The following is a 16,538-nucleotide window of genomic DNA, read 5'->3' as shown; positions in this document are numbered from 1 at the left end:
CTTATCCCTTATTTTAAGAAGGATAAGGGATCTTTCAGAAAAGGCTTTATTTTCCGATAGAGCCGCGTCTAGACTGACGCTTTTCTCCGGCAACGCTCCGTGCTGAAAAAAAGCGGCAGCCATTTTTATGCTAATGAAGCAGGGGAGATTTAAATCCCCGCTTCATTAGCAGGGGAGATATGTCTAATTTGCATCCCTTTTCCGAAAAAGGGATGCAATCTAGATGTAGCCCAGAGGTCCCAGGTTCAGTTCACCTGCTGGCATTATGCAAGACAACAGGAGCAGGAAGAACTGTTGCTCAGGATGAAACCACATTGGCAAAGCAGTGTCAGGGGCCCACTTGCTCAGGACTGTGGGGTTTGGCAGCTGCACTCCCAGTCTGTAGTGTGGGCCCCCTCAATTCTGCCCTGAGGAAAGTCCATAGAGATCTTGGGGAGTTTCTGGATCACTTTGTCATTCCCATGTGGGTCTGAGTGAGGCAGGGGGTGGTCCTGGGTTTCTCAGTATGGAAACAGAGGGCAACTCCAGCACCAGCCTTTTCCCCTGTGAAAGAAATTTATTTTTATTGCTCCTGGCAGTACGCTCGAGTCTCTCACCCTGCGCGAAGTGTCCCACTCATTCTAGCAATAGAGGGGTGGTGCTCACACATGTGAGCCAAAGCCAACAGGGCATCTTCTGTTTCTTCAACCTTAATAAGAAGCTGGGGGATTTCTTCCACAGCAATATGCTGCTTGAGCAATTTCTGACTGACAGGGGCCAGCTTCAAGTCCTGCCCTGTTTTTACAGAGCAGGGTGTTTTGATCAATCTGGTACTCTTTTTGTCTCCTTCTTGGGTATGTCCCAGTCTGTGGCCTAACTGCCAAGATCTAAGAGGTGCTGCTGTAGATTATTGCTGTCTTTCATCCCCTGATCTGAAAGCACTGTGCACAGCTGGGTAAACGTTATCTTCCATCCCCAGATTGAGAAACAGAGGCACAGAGAAATTAAATTGCTTCCCTGGAGATAATGGCAGGAGTGGGAATAGAACTCAGATGTCTGGATTCCTAAGCCAAGCCCTTATCCACTGTACCACACAGCTCCCTGTACAAGGATCAAATTTAAAGGATGTAGAGTTTTCTCTTCTTCTAAGTATCCAACTGTTAGGCTGCGTCTGTGAGCATATTTGGTGCATACAGATCTTGAACCGATGGCCAAATTTCATTTAGGAATCTAATTCCCTTCCTTGCTGGGCATATTGTCAGGGACTAAGGAGTTTTTGCTTCTCCCCTTAGAGCACTGACCTGGGACCATCCTGGATTAGGGTGACCATATTTCCCTGTGCAGAATATGGGGCATCAAGTGGGGGCCTGCCAGCACACGTGACTTCAGCCCCATGGAGGGGGATGGGAGCTGGTGGCACTTGGGACTTCAGCCCCACAGTAGGGGGGGCCGCCAGCACTCAGGGCTTCAGACCCGTGGTGGGAGGGGCAGAGGAGCTACCAGCGCTTGGGGCTCTAGCGGCTGAAGCTCTGAGTGCTGGTGGCGCTCTGCCCCCCTGCCCCACTGCAGGGATGAAGTTCACCCCCACAGCATGCAGAGTGAGGAGGGGAGGGGAGGGGAGGGGAGCCGCAGGTGCATGGGGCTTCCTGCAGGGGAAATACGGGACAATGTGTCCGTTTTTTGGGGTTTTTTTAAGTCGGGACACCAGGAGGAGACCTTAAATAAGGTTCTGTCCCAGTAAAATGGGACAGATGGTCACCCTGTCCTGGATGGGTCTGTCCTCTCTGTTTAGCCCCCTTTGGTTGCAGAGAGAGGACCTGGGCTCAGATTGGGAATTTCAGTCGCCTTTCCTCTTGTTTAGGGAAAGAATGGTTGTGTGATTGGAATACAGGCATGGAGTCCAGACTCCAGGGTTCTATTCCTGACTTTCTCAGACAAATCCTGTAGAACCTCACTTTGCCTCAGTTTTCCCATCTATAAAATGGGGTTAATACTTCTCTCTCCCACGTGGGGATGATAGGTCTGAACTAGCATTTGCAAAATGTCTGAGAACCTCAGCTGGAAGCTGCTACGGAGTAGCTGTGTAATATTAATGTCTTTCATTTGATGGTTTTACTCCCAATTTGCCGTTGTATGGAACATAAAACAGAACCCTCCAGGAGACGAAGAGAAAACCAGTGTTAAATAGATGCCCATATAATTGGCTTTTAGCCCTCTTAAATCCTCTCTACACTTATTACATATGCTGTTCAGCTCCATTGATCATCTACAATAGTTGTGTAACACTTTTGCAGTTCGAACCCTTGTAATCAATAGAGCCATTTCCAAAAAGTCGTTAACTGTATCCTTTTTATTGCATTCTCTGTATGCCGTTTATCCTCTCTTGAACTGCTATTAGAATACAGAAATCCATTCAGGCTCTGATTGGGATGAGTTAGTGTTGGAGCATAAATTGCTGAGGTGTAACGAGTGTGACATTTGTGAAACAATTTTTTAGTCCCTAAGACAAATATTTCATGTTCCCAGACTCTTTGGCACATACAAAATTGGCGGCAATGATGGTGTTTTCTAGTGGTGTCAAAAATGGCCTCCCCAAAATTAGCAATTATTTTTCTGCCTTATTTTATCTATAGCTGAAACAAAGATGCTCCATTTGAAATCTTTGGGGGGGAAATCCAGAGATAAGCAACCAAAATGATTCAAGGTCTAGAACACATGACCTATGGGGGAAGATTGAAAGAACTGGGTTTGTTTAGTCTGGAAAAGAGAAGACTGAGAGGGGATAGGAGAGCAGCTTTCAAGAACCTAAAAGGGTGTTACAAGGAGGAGGGAGAAAAATTGTTCTCCTTGGCCTCTGAGACTAGGACAAGAAGCAATGGGCTTAAACTGCAGCAAGGGAGGTTTAGGTTGGACATTAGGAAAAACTTCCTAACTATCAGGGTGGTTAAACACTGGATTAAATTGTTTAGGGGTTGTGGAATCTCCATCATTGGACATATTTAAGAGAAAGTTAGATGGGCATCTACCAGGGATGATCTAGAACAGGGTTACTCAACACATGTCCCGTGAGCTGCATGCGGCCTGCAGTCCATTTGTTTGCAGTCCACGGTGCGGTTTGGATTTATGCGAGGCTCAACATGCAGCCCACGGGTGGGAGCCAAAACAAAAAAGTCGTCAATATAATAGTCTCCTGTTGATATGCGTTTTAGTAGTTAAATTCCTAGACTGACATTGCTCATTAAAAGCGCTGTTCTATGGGTGAAAATTGGGTAAATATTGCATTTTATTAATATCCAGAGAACTGACTTAAATGGGGCCTGCGTGTTGTATAGTCTTGCCTTAATCTTTGTATTCGTGCCTGTGAAAGAAGCTATTTGCATATACTTGCATATATATTTGTATGTATATGCAACCACACTTAAGTTGCAGCCCTTGGCATGTGCTATGAGTATCATTGTGGCCCCCGGGGCTTCCAAAGTTGAGAAGCCTTGATCTAGAAGGTGCTTGGTCCTGCCGTGAGGGCAGGGGACTGGACCCAATGACCTCTTGAGGTCCCTTCCAGTTCTAGTATTTTATGAAAAGCATCCTAAAACGTGAATGCAGCCATCTGAGGGAACCAAAGGGAGACCAACCAAGAAGGGATCTCACCCAGGACTCTGAAGAACTTGGTACAATTCCCAGCTGGGCCACAGTTGTCGTGTGGCTTGGGCAAGTCTCTGAGGGAAAGGCTACACCTTGAGCTAGAGGTAATTTGTCTCCTCAAGCTAGAGTTTCTGCTCATGGGTAACTTAAGTTCTGTTTGATTTCTGGGATTTAACCTAATGCTGTTCGGGGGCCGCATGTGGGGGGAGCTCCTCTGCTCTGCTCCAGCCAGCTCCCCTTTCGCATTTCCTCAGCAGTGGTTTTGAAACAGAGGCCTGCTCGTAAATGGGGTTATGTGCCCAGTGCTCTGTGGGGCAGCCCCAGTTACTGGCTAGCAACCATTGCAGGGGGCTCTGCTGTTTAACCTCTGGGTGATGGGTGACCTTGCATAGCTGGACTGAGGAGCAGCCCCCTGAAGGCTGGGAGTGGGGAGCCATTACTTCTTGCAGTGCAGCCTTAGGTCTCAGAGGCCAAATTCTTCCCTGACTTACATCCCAACATTTCCACTGAAAATCTAGGTGCTGGCAAATTACTGGGACGCTGTCCCAGAAGAGGGACATGCAAGGCTTTTCAGAGATACTGTGAGGGCAGGACTTTGGCATGGTTAAATCCCCTGAATAAATGAGGAAGAACAGCTCTTGCGCAAGAGGAGGGTTTTGCGCAAAAAGGAGCCATCTACAGAGCTCCTTTTGTGCAAAAGCCTCTTGCGCAAAAACGACTGCTAATTAATTATGCAAATGAAGCGCGGCACTTGATTTGCATAAGCTTTTCCGGAAGAAGGCTACAGTGTAGCCATAGCCTAAGGTTATCACATTCAACTGGTTTTAACATCTCTAGTCCCAACCGGCCCCTTCTTCACTCTTGCTCCTTGATGTGGCTCACAGCAGAACCCAACTCCCCTGCTCTCTCCCTCGTGCCCCGACCCAGCACGGAAGAGGCAGGGCATGATGGCGGGAGGTCAGGCTCTGGACTGGCGGAGGAAGGTCTAGGGTCAGTCGGCAGTGAGGAACAGAAAGTGAAAGTTGGCTGGGGTCAACGCACCACAACGGTTTGGAGGGAATCTGTACAACTGAGCTCTAATGAAGGTACCTGAGGTAACACAGGGATTGAGATGGGTTGCCCTGGAGACTTCTGGAATTGGCATCAATCTCCCGGCGACTACTGAAAGCAAATCGGGGCAATTTTAAGAAAATGGCGTTATGTCATATTGGGGGGTGGGGGCAGAGAAAATCTCCTGGAATAGCTTCAGTCAGAGTTGAAAACCCCAGACTGGATGTGGAGTGACATGGTGTTGTCAGGCAACCAGCCTCCGCTCTAATAGGGCAGTGCAGCCTGGAATGACTGCGAGTCCCAGCATGCTCTAGGCTGCCTCCTCCATATTTTAATGGCTGTGATCTCAGCAATGAGTTCTGGGATTCATGGTCTTCCTAGGCTGCAGGTCTGCCCTAAAGGGGGCTGTGCGCCATTCTGGTTTATGCCCCTCGGCTCTCAGCAAGCTGCTAATTCAGAATGTGGCATTGTCGTAAAGGCTGGGGACCCGCAGAGTGGGAACGAGCCCTCAGGATGGTGAGCAAGAGCAGGGTGCAATGGACGGGAGGTGTCTGCTTTGCCACAATGCAACCCCAATGGAAGGGCTACCCCAGGGGTACGTGAGAGAGACAGCGGGTGTGTCTCACTCCTTTCCGAGTGGCCCCTGCTGGCTGGTTCTCTAGAGAAACACACCACTCGACTGTCAGCATTACCCAAGTGGCTCAGATGTCCCAGGGAATATCTCATGGGCTGTGTCTACACTGGGCCACTTATTCTGGAAAATCAGCCGCTTTTCTGGAATAAGCTGCGAGCTGTCTACACTGGCCCTTGAATTTCCGGAAAAGCAACGACGCTCTACTGTACAAAATCAGCCGCTATTCCGGAAAAACTATTCTGCTCCCGCTCGGGCATAAGTCCTTATTCCGGAACACTGTTCTGGAAAAGGGCCAGTGTAGACAGCCTAGTAGTCTTTTCCGGAAAAAAGCCCCGATCGCGAAAATGGCAATCGGGGCTCTTTTCCGGAAAAGCACGTCTACATTGGCCACAGACGCTTTTCCGGAAAAAGGGCTTTTCCGGAAAAGCAGCCTGCCAATGTAGACGCTCCTTTTCCAGAAAAACTGAAAACGGAATAGTATTCCGTTTTAAGCAGTTCCGGAAATTCATGCCAGTGTAGACACAGCCTTGGATCTTTGATCTTCAGAGAATCTTGGGGCACGTTAGGTGTGTGTTTCCGGATAGAAATGGGTGTGAGAACAAATGACCCTTTTTTTAAGAGTCTCTGCGGTGTGCTCTCCCCTGAGCTAGGCAGGCTGAGGGTGCGTTTGTGATGTTTATGCTCCCAGCGTGGTGCTCTGCTAACGCAGACTGTACTTTCCAACGCCTGTGTGGATGTGTGGCCAGTCAGAGCTGCCTTCCCGCTTGCCTCTCCAAAACAGGCCCCAGATATGCTGAAATCCGCATGGAAACACTCCCCTTTCTTCTCACAACAGTGCGGTTGTTGGACCCTTGGGACCACAGCAGCAGTCTGGGCTAGAGGGTCTGAGACGGGCTTCGTTCAATGGGAAGCTGATGCTCTCTGTGCATTCCCAAGGCAGGGCGACCGATCTGTCCCCTCAGCCTCTAGCTCAGCACCGAGGTGTCCTGGGGGGGGTAGTCTGTGGGGACGCTTGCATAACCAGGGATGTAGCATCCTGTTTAATTGGTTAATCGTTTAAACGTTACATTTAACTGGTTAACTGATTAAAGGGCTAGTGGGCGGGGGGCACTGCTACAGCCCCACTGTATTGAAGAGGCCCCCCCGACCTGCCGAGGCCGGGCTGGAATCCCCCCGTCGTGCTGCATGGAGGGGCTCCTCCAGCCTGGCCGGAGCCATCCCTGCCTGTGAGATGCCAGGGCTCCCCGCGGACAGAGGCTGCTCTGGAAGCTGGAGCAGCCCCTGTCCACGGCGAGGCCCCTGCAGGCCTGGAGCAGCCTCTGCCATCTTGCTTCACCCACCCCTGGTTAACGGTTAATGGAACCCTATTAAGGGTGATGCTTACTGGTTAACCGGTTAACCTTCCACATCCCAATGTGACGGGCGGATCTGAACCGGGGATCTCTGAAGCTTAGTGCATGAGCCTCTGCTGCGGGGGTGAGGAACCTTTTCTGGGCCAGGGGCTGCCAACCCCCAGAAAAATCAGTCAGGGGCCACACAAAAGTGAAAAGCAGACCCCACCCCAAAACCCACGCCTCACCTCACTGACGTGGCTCCTGACTGAGAAGCACAAAGACATTCTCCCCCATTTCCCTCACACACCAGAGCCTGGGGCAGGGCTGGGCTAGTAGATTTTGTGAGCCCCCATAGGCTCTGGGGTGGGTCAAAAATGAGGGGTTCAGTGTGTGGGAGAGGGCTACCAGGAAGCAGGCTTGGGGTGTGGGAAGGAGAGTGGGTACAGGAGTGGCCTAGGAATGGAGGACTGGGCAGAAGGGGGGGGGGTGCAGGAGCAGGGTGGGAGTGCAAAGTCTGGGTGAAGGGGGGTGGCATTTATCTGGCCCAGCTCCCCAGGGACACACATTGCTTCTTGTACCCCAGTGCTCCCAGGCACCGTCTGCTGATGCTCCTATTGGCCACGATTACAGCCAATCGGAGTGTCCGTGGGGGAGGGAGGCATGGGGCTGGAGTGCCAGCATGGGCTCCCCAATGCTGCGGGGGGTGGGGGGAGCTCTGAGCTTTGGGGACCAGATCCAGGCAAGCCAGGGACCAGATCCGGCCTTAGGTTCCCCACCCCGCTCTACCGCATGAGCTAAAAGCCAGCTGACTGGTAACTCAGGCTGTCGAGCCGACTCACTATTCTCTCTGGAAGCGGTCTCGGTGCCCCACCCTCACAGGTGTGGGTTACATGTGCGTTGCTGCTCTCTGCTGTCCCTGTCATCTGTGTTCGTTCTGTGGGGCTGCAAAGGCAGCACCCTTCCTGCACACTCGGTGCATCTGCAGACTGGTTTAATGACCCCAGACTGTCTTCTGCCCCCTTTTCTCACAGCCCAAATGCTGCCAGCAGCCGAGATGGACTGGACAACGAAACGGGAACAGAGTCGGTTGTTAGCCACAGGCGAGAGAGACACCGGCGGAGGAACAGGGAAGGCCATGAAGACGGTAAGCCCCTCGCCCCTTTTAGACATGAGCAGCATCTTTCCTTTTTTTCTGTGGTTGTGATGGAACTGGTGCCATCATTTTGAGCCCCCTCCTTTTCCCTCCCTCCCCCCCCCCCCACACATACTGAGAGAGTCTGGATTCCTGGGACTTTAAAACAGATAGCACCATTGGATACAGCAGTTCTACTGAGGTCCTGGAGGACTGTGAGCTGCTGTTGAAGCCCCTCATGCTGCCACCTGGGGCTAAAGCCTGAACAACTTGCTTTGGGGGGCTCTTATGGTGTGCGACCTCAGGCAGTTACCCTGCTTGCTACCCCCTAACCTTGGCCCTGGCTGTTATATGCAGAAAAACAGTTGTTTGGGCCCAGCTGGGCCATGGCGTTTTTCAGGAGAAAGGCTGAGAACTCTTACGATAAAGGACAGGGCCGCGTGTTACCCAGCACAGAGCTCCTGTACTTTCCTGTTAGCCCTCACTTCACTGTAGGTTGCTCAGTGAGCGTGAAGGGGAATCCTATTGCAGACTGTGCACAGATGGTAAGGGCCTTTAGGAGCCGGGTCCCAGCTCTGCTTCTGCTTACTATTTATTTTACAGTGGAGACAAAGGCATTTTAGTGCTGGCCCGAATTTTCCAGATTTCTGTCTCGAGCCAAACTGAATCCATTTCCAAATCAGCTTTTCTCATCATTTTGCCCCCTGGTGTTTCAATTGTTCTCACACAGTTTGAACATGTTGTGAAGAAATTGCTAGCACTAGCTGTTCTCGGTCTGTCATTGGCACACAGCCTGGTGTGGAGCTGGGTTCATGGGTGTGTAGGCGCCATATGCCATTTAGGTAGCCAGATGCAACACTGATGTAGCTGGGGACACTGCCTACAGTGCTTTGTTAGGCCTTGTCTAGGCTACCATGGGCCGTCAACCTAAATTCCGTGACTTCAGCTACCTGAAGAATGTTGCTGAAGTCGATATAGGTCTGCTTACCGTGGTAAGTCGATAGCTGTTGTTCTCCTGTTGACTCCGCCTACTCTTCTCATTTTCGTGGAGTACCAAAGTCCATGGGAGAGCGCTTGGCCATTGATTTATCATCTCTATACTAGACACAATAAATCGACCCCTGCTGGATTTCCCTTGAACTCATTACCTGCCTCTATTACCTGAGTGGCATAGCTGGCACATCTCAATAGACCGATGCTGGTGCTTCTTGGGGACTCAGCCCCAGAATTGTTAACTGTGTGTACATAGCCCTGCCCTTTGTGTGATGGAGCCACTCCCCAGGGCATGAAGTTCTGTGAGGCTGCGATGGGTGCCGTGACAACTGTAAAAATCTCGCAGATTTTACACAAAGGGCCTGATCCAAAGCTCATTCAAATCAATGTTGGGGGCAGTCTTTCCATTGACTTCAGTTGGGTTTGGGTATTGTCTTAGATGTGTACTGAGGAAGCCAGGGTTTTACCTTGCTGTGTGGATGCATTTCATGTTTGCCCACAGATTATGCTTTTGAAACATTTGCACATCCAAGGTCAGAGTGTAAACCGTAGAATTCTGTCCTCTGGTCTCTACTCCGCACATCCAAGTATGTTTATTTCTAATACCTTGCCAGAGAAGAAATATTTGACATATCCAGGCTTAGATGAAGGGTTAATTGTGCCATCTTGTCAAGCATAAAATTGTCCCGCTTCTGGAATATTTTACGCTGGTATCTTTTTAGCCTGTGTAGATTTAACACACAGCCCCACCTCCCAAAGTATCCCCGAGCACCTCCAAACACAAGCCCAAAAGGGCATAAACACTGTTGCCCGCAGCAGGTGTCTTTCTGTTTATTTAGCCACCCATCTGGTCCGTGGCTCAGAGAATGAATGGAAGTCCCTCAAATGGCAGGCGGGGCAGAGAGCTGTCTTCGCATGGTACGGACGGCGGATTCCTTTGGGAGACCACTGGACGGGGGAGAGGGGGATGTTCTAACAATGTTGGGTCAAAAGGTTGATGCTTGAAGAATGTTAAAAGATGATGTGTTTAAAGCTGGTTTATTGTCTCCCTCCCTCCCGATCTCTTTAGAAACGACTATTAAATATGCCCGCATGATAAAAGGGAAACATTAAGAGACAGGCCTCTTGGGCTTTACCCCCACCTGCCCACTCTGCTTTTCTTCTCCACGCGCCCCTCCAAGCAGGAGGTGCTTGTGGAGTCTGGCAACTCGCCGGAATCTCTCCCTACATAGCTGGCTGTGGAGCTCTCATTGGGTGTCTCTCTGGCTCCATGTCCCACCGGGCCCTGATCGGATGCAGGGCTGCTGGTTTAGCCAGAGCTGTGTGAAGCTCAGCACCTCTCTGCCTGCAGTCTTTGCCTGGTTTGGCCAGCTTCAGCCTCCGTGGATTGCACTTCCCAGGTGTGGCTCTGAGATTGGGGTTCACGTCTGACCTCTCAAAGGGAAACGATCAAAACCTCTGAGTCTCACCTGGTTCTCTACCAGATCAGCTAATTTCGCACTCTTTGGATGCAAACCCCCATAGCCTGGCTCCTTTTTCCCCGATGGCTAGGTTGAAATGTAGTGCAGTGTCTGTCTCTCTCCATGCCTTGATTGTCACATGTGTGTCTCCCTCCAGCAGGTTGGTTCCAGCACAGATACTACTAGGGTGGACCGTGTTCCCTCTAACTTTTTCCACCTGTGTGCAGTTTAAATTTTGTTCTGTGCACCAAGGCAAGTGCAGATGTGCACCACCATTAGAAATACATGCGGGCAGCTGTGGGTGCTCTGCTAATCGTCTGGGTGCTACCTGAATCTCTCCTGAGTGGCCGCCCAAGTGCTCAGCCTACAGGGAACACTGAGGGTTTGGATACAACCAGGGTCTTCCCATCAAGGACTGAGTCCTGCAAGGCTATGGGCAGCTTAAATGCTTGTTTGGCACCTGGGTGGATCAGACCATAAGGGCTGTTGATCAAAGAGCTAAAAATACCCCGGGGGGCCCATACCTGTCTACTTTCAGTATACGTTGCCCTTTCTATTCATCCATGTGCCTCTTTCACTCGCGTAGGGGAAGCATCTTAGGCCTTGTCTCTGTGTATTATTACAGCTGAGGCCGACTTCGGCCGTGGGAGAGGAAGCAGAGCGAGGGTGTTTCCTCTGCTCGCCTCAGAGGATGTTTCCCCTTTCCCCTGATGTCTGTGATCTGCAGTGAGCCTGTCCCCTCCTCCCCCCATAGACACTCCTCTGTGCTTCATTGGCGGGGCTCCCTGCTGCTGTCGGAGGGGACTTCGCTTGCTTTGGCAATGCCTGTTTAAATGCCTGGGTCAGAAGGTGGGGAAGAGCCATGAGGAAGCTGGTGCCTTAGGTGTGGGAGGCTCTGGACAAATTGATTGTTTCTTGGGCTTTGATCCACATCGGGTGTGTAGCCTTGAGATCCAGGCTCAGACAAGTCCCTGTGAAATCGCAAAGTAAATCTGGCTCAGGGCTCTCTGAGGTTCTTTCCTAGGTACAGTGTAGACGTACCCTGCATGAGTCTGTCTGCCTGTGCTTGACTTCTTTGTACTTTGCAAACTCCCTGAGGGAGAGGGGCCCTTGTTTATACAGCCTGGTTCACCCAATACTTCCAAACGGCAGGTCGCTATGTAAATGGCTCTGTCTTCAGCTCAGCCATCTGCCCTGCTCCCAGAAACAAGCTGGATTCCTGAGCCAGGCCTGGGCGATGAGGGAGGCGGCTTCAAACCGGAACAGCGCCTCATTTCCAAGGGAAGGCAACCCTCCGGGCTTGTCGGCTCATTACAGCTTCATTTCTGGCATTGCCGTCAGACGAAAAGGCCGACGTAATTTACTCTGAGTCCTGTCGCTGGGAAATCCAACACCCTTCTTGATGAGCGCGCTGGATTTGAAGCCCCTTGGTAACCCAGCTCGGACGTCAGCAGAACCATCCTTTCCATGAGCCTTCTGGCCAGCTCTACCTGTGGGAATGAAAGGATTGGAGAGAGCGGGGTGTGGCTGGAAAAGAGACAATAGGATTGAGGGGGTTCCCAGCCAGATTGAGGGAGCTGCAGGATCTGTGTCGCGGTGAAATAATGGCCAAGCCGTTACTCTGCTGCTACGGGAGTAGTGCAATGCACGGTGTCTTTCGTCTGGCTATGTAGGGACTTGTTAAAGGGGACTAGATTTACAGCTCCAGTCATTGCTAGGGAGTGAGGGAAGTGATCCTGACTCTACAGCACTTTTTGCTTTGTTCCATGGGTGTTAGTACAAAAAAGGGTCGGGGAGTAACCAGGGAAACCTGCAGGGAGGATTCGGGAGGTCGGGACCGAAATGCGGTCGCAGCACGCCCCTGAGACTGGCTCTGTCCCCTTGAAAATGGTGGCCCTGGGCAACTGCCCAGCTTGCCTGCCCCTAAGACCGGCTCTGGGTGTAGAGTCTGGGAGGAGGTATGGATGCAGGAGAGGATTCTGACTTGGAGGAGGGGCATAGGAGGAGGCCCAGTGTTTTGGAGGGAACGGTGACCTGGGACAGGGATTGGAGTCAAGTGCGGGAGTAAAGTGTAGTAGGGGGTGCAGTAAGTTTGGGTTGCGACCTGAGGCAAAGGTGTAGGAGGGGGCGCAGAGGGTTGGGGAGATGGAGGGAGCGGGGTGTCAAGTGCAGGCTTTGCTTGGGAAGCACTTAGGCTGTGTCCAGACTCCATGCCTCCGTCGACGGAGGCATGTAGATTAGCCAGATCGGAAGAGGGAAATGAAGCCGCGATTAAAATAATCGCGGCTTCATTTAAATTTAAATGGCTGCCCCGATCTGCCAATCAGCTGTTTGTCGGCAGATCGGGAGAGTCTGGACGCGATGCCCCGACAAAGAAGCCTTTCTTCATCGACACAGGTAAGCCTCGTGAAACCAGGTTTACCTGTGTCGATGAAGAAAGGCTTCTTTGTCGGGGCATCGCGTCCAGACTCTCCCGATCTGCCGACAAACAGCTGATCGGCAGATCGGGGCAGCCATTTAAATTTAAATGAAGCCGCGATTATTTTAATCGCGGCTTCATTTCCCTCTTCCGATCTGGCTAATCTACATGCCTCCGTCGACGGAGGCATGGAGTCTGGACACAGCCTTACCTTAGGCGGCTCTCAGCCAGCAGCCAAGCGGGACCCTCACCTGCCGTGCCGCTGCACACCGCTCCAAGTGGCTGGCTGCTGGGGTGATGTGTATCTCTGTGCACCACGTGCCACTTGAGAGGTGTCCTCCATGCACTGCCTATACTGCAGGCACGGCCCATTGGCCAGAAACCAGCACATGGGAGCTGTGAGATTGTGCTGGGAGTGGCACAGTGAACAAAGCCCCCGATCAAGGACAGGTGGCACGCAGAGACACACATGACCCCAGCTGCCGGCCGCTTTGCACAGCGTGTGGGGGCGTGGCAAGCAGGGAGTCTATCTGAGGCTCCCTCTGCGCCGTGGAGGTTTGGTGGCCACTCCTGGCCTGCACCATCTCTGAGAGGTGTTTGTTTAACCTGCTCCTAAAAATCTCCAGTGATGGAGATTCCACAGCCTCCCATTACCTTCCTGAATGATGGCTCTCCCTTTCGCTTACACTAAATGGTGAATCGCCTTCCCCTGTCAAAGGGAAAGGGGATCCCCAAGTACGGCACGAAGAGAGGCATCACACGGCTTCTGACACTTTTTGTCGTTTCAAGCAAATACATAGCAGGAGAAGGTGCTAATGAGACTCTCAGATGCTGGCACATGAGGGTAGTGCCCAGCTGGGGACGGAAACTCCTTTTGCCTAAAACTATATCCTTGTGGGGTTGTAAGGTCAAGTGGCAGAGGGGTTTTTGTTCCTCTTTGGAGGGGTTACAAAGCAAGGAGCAGAAGGCAAGCAATAAAAAAAAACCCACTGGGATTATTGGACAAAAAGGGAGCAGAGCATAAGGTGAAAACACCCAGAGGGAATGTGACTAATGGAGAAAAGTGGGGAGAGGGAGATTCCCATGGAGAGGACCCCCACTCTTGTCAAACTATCAGTCAGTGGCTTCTTCTGCCTTTCGCACAAAGCAGTCTTTAATTAAACCATTGGTTCCCCTTGGCTTCCCTTACTCCTTGCGCAAGCAGGAGTACCGGCCACTGGTGGGGGTGCCCTCTGAGGTCGATTTAGCGAGTCTTAACTAAATTGGCTAAATCAAACTCTGGAAGATTGATCACAAGAGCGGCAATCTTCCGTTTCGTGTAGACAGGGCCTAAGAAGGGAACTTGGTTAACGTCTGATTTATTCATTGTTCAGGAGATTACTAACAATCGTAGGGATTTGTAGCAAACAGGAGTTTGTGATTTACCCAATCAGGGAGTGACTCTGGTAATCATAGAATCATAGAATACTAGGACTGGAAGGGACCTCGAGAGGCCGAGTCCAGTCCTCTGCCCCTATGGCAGGATCCAGTAATGTCTAGACCATCCCTGATAGACATTTATCTAACCTAGTCTTAAATATCTCCAGAGATTGAGATTCCACAAGCTCCTTAGGCAATTTATTCCAGTGTTTAACCACCTTGACATTTAGGAAGTTTTTCCTAATGTCCAACCTAAACCTCCCTTGCTGCAGTTTAAGCCCATTACTTCTTGTCCTGTCCTCAGATGCCAAGAAGAACATTTTTTCTCCCTCCTCCTTGTGACATCCTTTTAGATACCTGAAAAGTGCTATCATGGCCCCCCTCAATCTCCTCTTTTCCAAACTAAACAAGACCAGTTCTTTCAGTCTTCCTTCATAGGTCATGTTCTCTAGACGTTTAATCATTCTTGAAATGATACATTGTGAAACTGTTCCACTCCCTCCCCCCGCACACACACCTCTCTGAAATGTTGCTGCTATCTTATAGCATAGACACATCAATGGCACCCAGGGTATCCCTTCTGATTAAAAAAACAAATCCTTCATCCTTTGTCTAAGAAATTGTGGTGCTGGGGAAAGTAATTTCTCCCAGGGAATCCACTTCATTCGCAAAGGGTTCATTTTTAACTTGTGTAAAGTGATGTGCATGTGAAGAGGTGTGACTTATGGGAGGGATCTCCTAGTTGTTCCCCCAGGCCAGACTGCTGTGGGTTTGAGCAAAGGATGTCCGCAACAGAGCTGAGCCGATTTTTGTCAGTGAATGGGCATTTCATCCCAAAATGCATTCCTGGGGGCTCTGAACATCTTTGTGAATGTGGGTCAAATTCAGTAAATAGTTTTGGTTGGAAAAAAAACCTGGGCGAAACCCTGAAAATATCCGTTCAAGAGAAAATGTCCCAAGGCATCGTTTTGAAAGGAAATTTCTGTATGAATTGGCACTTCGGTAGCAGGTGTTGGATGGAAAACGTCGACCTTGCGGCTGGCTTGTTTGAGCCACACTAACGGGTTTAATTTCTTTCAATTTTTCAAGGAAAACCTCCAAAGCCCTCATGGTTTGGTGCAAAACTGAATTTTTGTAGATTTTTTTAGCTTGGTCACCAACCTGAAAAATCAGTTCTTGACTCAGCTCTGATTAGTAGGGCCTGAGTCCAGGAACATTGCGGAATGTGCTTGTTGACCCATTCAGCAAAGCATATAAGCACACGCTTAACTTAAGCAAGTGCTTAAAGCCAAATTACTTAAATAGGACTTAAGCACATTGAGTGTTTTGCTGAATCTGGGCTTAAGAGAACATCTAGCACAGGGTACCATCCAGGCTGTGTTCAGGTCCCCAGTGAAATCAATTGGAAAAGCTTTATGTTGATGCCAGTGAGTTGTGGGCAATGTTCTCTCTCGCTGTTTCCATCCATGTGTGGAATAAATTTTATGTGCACCAAGGTATGTATGGATGTGCACCACCAGTAGACACACATGTGCTGGCTGGGGGCACTGTGACTGCTCTACTAATCAGATGGGAGGAGTATCCTAGTTGTTCCTCCAGGCCCAAGTGGGGCATCAGATGAATTTCCAGTGCAGTAGGTTTGAACAAAGGATGTCAACAATACAGCTGGGCCCGATTTTTGTCAGTGAATGGACATTTCACTCCATTTCACCCCATTTGAATCTCTCCTGGGTGACTTTCCTTAGTCACAAGTATGATTGTTAATTTCTGGGCTCTCCAACCTTCCAATTTATTTTATGCCCAATGTACAGTCTCAGTGAAGTAATTTTGAAAAGAATAATCTCCATTAGTAAGCAGTATACATCCTCGGATGTCGAGTAACATGATGCACATGCTAATCTTCATCTACAGATCCCCCGAGCGGCTAATAAAACTGCTGGAAAACAAAGAGGACAAGCAAATGGCAGCATGCGCTTCTCAGAGGGACTGCACGACTCTTAAGTTGTGTTCCCATACCAAAGAGTTACCCACCATGCGCACAAGAAGAGAGCATTTGTGCTAATGTAGATGTTGTCTGTCTCTCAAGGGAGAGACAATGACACCGACCTGCAGACAAAGATGTGTTTTCCAAAGCGGACCTGGGCAACGTTATCTTTTGAATGCGAGTTCTCTGTTCCTGAAAAAAATGTGTGTGGGAAGTACAGGGTGCTAGAGAAACAGAAATAATTGGCATGGGGGAAACCAGGAGCCCCTTTGTATCGAACTAAGGCTTTGTGTAAATTAGAAAATCTTTTCCCTGATCACCTTTCATTCTAATTAGTAGCAAATCTATCTACTTGGCTGCAAATAAAGTCACAGGCTGAATGGGCAGGAACAGTGACTACGGGAGAACCCTGACTTCCTTTGTTCCCTGCCCTCCAGCCCCTTAAAGTACCAGATGTCAACTTTTCCAAGGATCAAGTACCAAGGCCCATTA

The 16,538-nt window shown here is 50.2% G+C and overlaps 1 protein-coding gene across 2 annotated transcripts in view; it reads left to right on the top strand.

The window, feature by feature from the left end:
- Positions 1-16,538, top strand: part of DVL1 (dishevelled segment polarity protein 1) — a 224,459-nt gene that overhangs the window by 140,037 nt on the left and 67,884 nt on the right. For both annotated transcript variants that reach the window (XM_075906879.1, XM_075906880.1), the window contains exon 4: positions 7,671-7,783. In XM_075906879.1, coding sequence (XP_075762994.1) covers positions 7,671-7,783 — 113 coding nt within the window. The remainder of the gene's footprint in view (positions 1-7,670; positions 7,784-16,538) is intronic.

Source organism: Pelodiscus sinensis, chromosome 23 (genome assembly GCF_049634645.1).
Source record: "Pelodiscus sinensis isolate JC-2024 chromosome 23, ASM4963464v1, whole genome shotgun sequence".
Classification (NCBI taxonomy): Eukaryota; Metazoa; Chordata; order Testudines; family Trionychidae; genus Pelodiscus; species Pelodiscus sinensis.
Note: the sequence above shows the minus strand (reverse complement) of the source record. Positions and strands in the feature narration are given on the sequence as shown.